The sequence below is a fragment of the Alosa alosa genome, chromosome 16, assembly GCF_017589495.1.
Source record: "Alosa alosa isolate M-15738 ecotype Scorff River chromosome 16, AALO_Geno_1.1, whole genome shotgun sequence".
Classification (NCBI taxonomy): Eukaryota; Metazoa; Chordata; class Actinopteri; order Clupeiformes; family Clupeidae; genus Alosa; species Alosa alosa.
This window is the reverse complement of record NC_063204.1, coordinates 3049724-3055655: the sequence shown is the minus strand read 5'-3', so window position 1 is coordinate 3055655 and position 5932 is coordinate 3049724. Positions and strand designations below refer to the sequence as shown.

The window sequence follows — 5932 nt, the reverse complement described above, 5'->3', positions numbered from 1 at the left end:
CGCCCACTTCGAACACTGCAGATTCATCGAGCGCCAAACATATTGCCCAATCATAACAAGTGATATTTCAGCGTCTCAATGTCGAGAGATCCGACTGGTCAGTCTATATCATGCTTTGAGCCAATCAGAGACGGTTCTGCTATGGGGGCCCCGGTGTGGGGGACATGTGGAGAACTTCTCTTTGTTCTTGAGGTAGAGCGAACGGATTTTTTGATCAAGACCAACGTCTGGTCAATTTAATGTATAAATGGTGCATTTTAGGATTACAGGTTATTGTTATTAATGGCATGCAGAGTGCCATTCTTCGATGTTCTGTGTAAGACAAGATGAGCATCGCTTCTATACATAATGGCAGGACGACATTCAATAAGTGTAAAAGCTGTGCGTAATTCTTAATCAGCATATGTAATTGCCATGGTGCAGCACTCGCATAGATTTTCAATTAGATGTTGTGCAGTAATCTCTTTGCCCTCGATGTTTTCCGCTTCTCCTATGTATGCACCGAGGTCACCCGGTTTATTATGTCCCACCCACATGAGGACCACAGCCACTGAAACTGCAGTGACATCAGCATGTATAATCTATAGAGCATAGCCTACTGCTGACTGATACAATTCACCTCCATCGAATTCTTCTGTGCTCTGTATACAATTGTGCAGTGGTTAGAAAACAATTCTCTAATTTATCATTCTTATGCTGTGATAATATTTACAGCATTAAGTATATATACTCTTTTGATCCTGTAAGGGAAATTTGGTCTCTGCCTTTAACCCAATCTGTGAATTAGTGAAACACACAGTGAAGTGAAGCACACACACTAACCAAAGCAGTGAGCTGCCTGCTACAGCAGCGCTCGGGCAGCAGTGAGGGGTTAGGTGCCTTGCTCGAGGGCACTTCAGCCCTTCCTACTGGTCAGGGATCGAACCGGCAACCCTCCGGTCATAAGCCCGAAGCCCTAACCAGTAGGCCACGACTGTCCCAAAATTGCAGACAGTCTTGATCAGTATTTTAGTTGAACACTGGAAGACCTGGAAATTGAATTACAATAAAACATAATCAAATGATTCTGATCATGAATAATATCAGAATAATTTAATCAATATTGACCAGGGAGGAACAATTTGATTAAGTGCAGGAATATCAGCACCTGGCATAACATGGCACCTGGAAATTACATTTAAAAAAAAAAAAAAAAAAAAAAAAAAAAACTTGCAATGTAATACATTCTAGAACTACTGCCATAACAAAGACCCTCGATTACAAGTCCTCCCTGGTTATACTCTGATCAAATGGCATGATGTATGCATTGGGACGGGTTAGAATTTTAGATTGTAATATAGTTAAACGAGACTTCCTTAACATTTTCACATTTTATTTAAAAAGAACTTAGAAATTTTGTTTACAGTGCTTCCGCAATGGGAAAAAAAGAACATCTCAGTAACAACTGTTACAACCGCATCAAATCACTCCTTTTTTTCTGGAAGTTCATTCATTGCCCCAGAAACGGCAGTTCATGGTCCTTCAAAACCCTTAAAGTTCATCTTTCTGGGATAACTTTGTAGCATGCTCCTCCATAAATTTGCTAAGCATCTCGACATCTCGTTTGCCTCCTTCAAATTTGATAGGACTCTCCTTTTTGTTGCTGGGCGCAAAATATATTGTAGGGAAGCCCTCCACTTTGTAGCTTTCGTGAGGCACATCATTGGCAGTAGTATCCATTTTAGCAATGACCAAGTTTTTCTCGTTCTTGTACTTCTTGCCCAGAGCGATATAATCAGGCTCCAGCTTCTTACAGTGTCCACACCAAGGGGCGTAGAATTCTATGAGGACGTCTTTCTTTTTGTCCATGACGATTTCGTCAAAAGTCTTGCCAACCACAACCTTGACTGGTCCCTTGTTACTTTTTGGAATGGGTTGCGATTTAACAATTGCTTTTAGCTTGCCTGCAAATATAGAAATAAGATACATCACTGATCACTCAAATACATTTGACAAGAAATATACATATTGAAATTTTAAACCAATGTTTATTTTAACCCAGTTATAAAAAAAAAAAAAAAATACAAATGCCTTACCTTTTTTAAAGGCCATGACAAAATCCCTGAGCACTTCGGAGTCAAACTCCTCAGGTTCCATTGCATACTTCTTTCCCCCATCTCCAAGAATAGCAGCGTTCACCTCCTCCCCACTGTCACTCAGCCCCAGGCTCTTCAGCTCATCGGAGTAGTCTTCCTCGTCAGCAATGGCAAACGTGTACTCAGGGAAGTCCTTCGCCACCTCCAAAACTTTACTCCTCCAGAACTGCGTGGCTGCACAATACAGAATGGCAGTTGTCTAAATGTGGCTTATTTGAAACATTTCTTTCTAAAGAATCATGGTTTTAAGCTGAGAAATGGGCTTAAGACTAGAGATCCATACTCTAGTCTGGACACAATTCAAAAAGTACATTTCAATTGCAACACTTGCACAACTGCAACACTTACCTTTTCTGTAGTCAAAGCTGAAGTCCACACCATAATACACCACAACCAGCGGCCTCTTTGTATAGCGCTTGGCATCATTGCCCTTTTTTCGGTGGCCAACTAAGGGCAACACATTCTTCTTGAAGAAGTCTTGAATCTCCGATGAAGATGTAGAATCCTGCAAGGACACGTCACTGTGAGACCAATTTAAACTACACTGGGACAGGTGAAATTAGACACATCAGGCATCGTAAATGCACCTTAATGGCAAGTGACTTGGACTCTGGCTCATGTTTGGAGCAGAACTTCTCCGGCTGCATCATGACCACATGTCCAGATGAGGCCTTCAGAAACTTGGCCACATCGCTACTGAAAGTGTGCCGGAACTTGTAGTCATCTCTCAAGACATTGCCTTGAAACAAACAAAAGATGTATTGATTATAGATTATGGTTTATGTTATAACCCACGGCACACATCAACTTTGATCTACTGCAAACTTGGTTTAAATCTATAAAACTACCTGGGCAAACAGGCCACACAGTGTGTTAAGCATTAGGGGGAGTTTGTCATTCAGAGTTAGTCATCAGTTAGACCTAACAGGGGAAAAGTTACGATGCCTAAAGATTATACGCACAAGCTTCCATGTATACTTCAAGCGCAGCGTCTCCTTCACTTGAGAAAACACCTACAATGATCGCATCATCTCCGTCTTTGACTAACTCTTGGACTTGTTTCAGAGACTGAATTTGCTTCGATGGAGGTCCTGCCTGGTCACTCATGTAGTCCACAATGCCTAAACAGACAGCACGCAAACCACAGATTATTCAACGACACAAATCACAAACACAAGAAGCAAAACATGACAGGTTTCTGTGCAGTTTATGTGCACAAAAATACCTACCAAAGTTCTCTCTTGGCCCATTGTATTCAAAAGGTTTGCCCTTTCTAAACATTTTTAAGGTTGGATAACCAGACACGTCATATTTAGTGGCAAGTTCAGGTTCTACAGTGGCATCCACCTTGGCCAGAGGAATTGGTGGCGTGCGAGTGCTGAGCTCCTTGGCGGCCTTCTCATACTCAGGGGCTAGGCGTTTACAGTGGCCACACCTGGGGGACAGAACAAACATGTGGCATGCTTACTTTTCTGCCGTACTGATTACAGAACATAATAGTGCTGAGACTTAAGGACAGATCCAAGTTCTTTACTAGCATACGTTTTATTTGTCAGGATTCTCACTCTAAGTGAAATGTAAAATTCCATGACTTTTCCCTGACAAAAAAAAACTAAATTTCCATGACCTACTTTATAATGAAGATACAAGATTTCAGAACAGTCGTGTAGCATTCAAGAATCTTATACTTTTATAGAGCGAGAGATGAATAAATGGGTATTGAATGAACAAAGTTGGGCTAACCACAACTACTCAAGCAAGCAGTAAAGCTAATAACCAGATATAAACCAATTCTGAATACAAAATTCCCTGATATTCCATGACCTTGCCCCCAAAATGAGAATCTGGAATAGACTTTCCAAAATTCCATGATATTCCAGAAATGTCATGACCCATGGGAACCCTGATTTGTACTTTTTGGTACTAGTACATGACCTGACATGAGGCTGTACACTACTACTACTGCACTGTAATAAACTCATGGCACAGTTTCAATAAACTCTTAGTGCAGCTCTTAGTTCTGTTGATTGCAAGTGCACGCACAGAACTTACTGCAAGAACTTTGCTAAAGGAAAACGTCATAGGTGACCAAATCCTGGTGCTCACCATGGGGCGTAGAACTCCACCAGGATGATGTCGGCGTTGTTGACTACTTCATCGAAGTTGTCCTTCGTGAGGACCAGCGTAGCCTCCGGTGGCGGCTTCCAGTCTGGCTGTGCGACTTCTTTTACCCTCGCCACAATGGCTGCATTCAGAAACGAAAGTGATGTTACGATCGGGCACTGGCAGGGCACTGGCCATTATGAATGGGTCAAAGTTTGCCAGCAAACTTTTAACAACACATTACACACAGAGGTCGTCAACTGTTTGACTACGATCATAAACACTGATTGGGAAAGAGAGGTTCCATATACTGAAACAGATGTCATACCTTCCTGTGACCGATCTCCGTCATAATCCACAGTTTCCCCCTTCTTCAAAATTTTGAATGTGGGATACCCTGAAACTTCAAATCTGCTTCCAAGAGAGCTCTCTTTGGTGGCATCGACTTTTGCAACTGGAATAGGTGGGTCATTTTCCTTCAGGGTCTGTGCAATTTTCTCATATTCAGAAACGAATTGCTTGCAGTGTCCACACCTGTCCACAAAAACGTATGTATCTCTGGTAAATCTTATAATAAATACATCGAGTAAACGGACTGTTACTTTAAGCCAAACAGTGCAGTCTTACCATGGAGCATAAAACTCGACCAGAACAGTGTCTTTGTCCGTTATGAAAGTGTCAAAATTACTATCTGTGAGAATCAGCACTCCGTTTTCATCTTTTACTTCCGTGCTATCTTCATCATCGTCATCGTCATCATCCCCATCATCGCCCTCTTCTCCAATGTCCTCTACTGAATCTGATGACACATGATTTAGCTTTTAACACTCATGACAGGAATAAGATGAAAGCGATCATGCACATGAGGAAGTCTGGTTTACCTTGTTTTCGTGACTAAACTAACGCCAAGTTACCAGCTACTTCAGAGCTGCATGCATAACGTTGAGCGACGCCTTCTTGTCACAAACGTGGCCCAGAATGAACCAGCCCATCATCAGTGGGAAATTGTGGGAAATGTCTGCATACTGCCAACAGCGGTGAACAAACAGTATTGTGCTATAAAGGCTACTACTGCAGACAGCACATTTTTCTAGCTTGATGGTGCACTGCAAGTCATGGAGTGGCAGCAGCAACTAGCATGCTAAAGGAACACCCTTCTGCCTGAAGTAAACATCAGTTTACATATTTGCAATGATAAACATAGTTATCTGGATAGTTGACATAAACGGTAACGTTGACGTTATTGCTCCCCTCACATTAGGCTAGCTGCTACTTACCAGCATCATCTTCACTTCGACTGACCGCCACAAAGTGTGCTATGCCCAGCAACACAATGAATAACAATGTGATCTTTTTCATCCTCAACGGGAGACGTTCTCATACAACAGTCAACCTATGGACAAAGAATTCAGTCAATTGGACCTGATAAGAAGAATGATATTGTTTCCTGCGCTAACGTTAGTAGCCAGGCTGTATAATGAAGGTAACTTACCTCAATCTCGAACAACGTTTTTATGCAAGTTAACTTGTCTGACTTGCCATCCTGTCATTGGCTTATTCCTTGACGTTCTATCCAATCGCACCTCGCCACTCAAGTCTGGAAATCAAATACGTTCAAAAGCTCAATTGGTTGGATCAGTGCCGTCGCTCCGATCTGAGATTTCATTGGATGTACATGAACAGGACAGAGACGT

General features: G+C 42.0%; 1 protein-coding gene across 1 annotated transcript; it reads right to left on the bottom strand.

Annotated features, from left to right (window-relative positions):
* Window positions 1-1355: 1355 nt before the first annotated feature.
* On the bottom strand, window positions 1356-5728 carry pdia4 (protein disulfide isomerase family A, member 4). The gene is made up of 10 exons (XM_048267156.1): window positions 5516-5728; window positions 4866-5037; window positions 4567-4772; window positions 4242-4380; window positions 3365-3570; window positions 3098-3256; window positions 2723-2874; window positions 2484-2640; window positions 2076-2309; window positions 1356-1943 (listed from the first exon to the last, which is right to left on the bottom strand). Exons 1-10 carry the CDS (start codon window positions 5595-5597, stop codon window positions 1531-1533), a joined length of 1920 nt encoding a protein of 639 aa, XP_048123113.1. The 5' UTR covers window positions 5598-5728; the 3' UTR covers window positions 1356-1530.
* Window positions 5729-5932: the final 204 nt, after the last annotated feature.

What these genes read in the sequence shown, in the direction of transcription:
- pdia4 (XM_048267156.1), bottom strand. Translation starts at nt 5,597, where the DNA reads ATGAAAAAGATCACATTGTTATTCATTGTGTTGCTGGGCATAGCACAC. An exon ending in TCGAAGTGAAGATGATGCTG is followed by an intron (nt 5,038 to 5,515) that starts GTAAGTAGCAGC and finishes ATGTGTCATCAG; the next exon opens with ATTCAGTAGAGGACATTGGA. An exon ending in CAGCTTTGACTACAGAAAAG is followed by an intron (nt 2,310 to 2,483) that starts GTAAGTGTTGCA and finishes TGTATTGTGCAG; the next exon opens with CCACGCAGTTCTGGAGGAGT.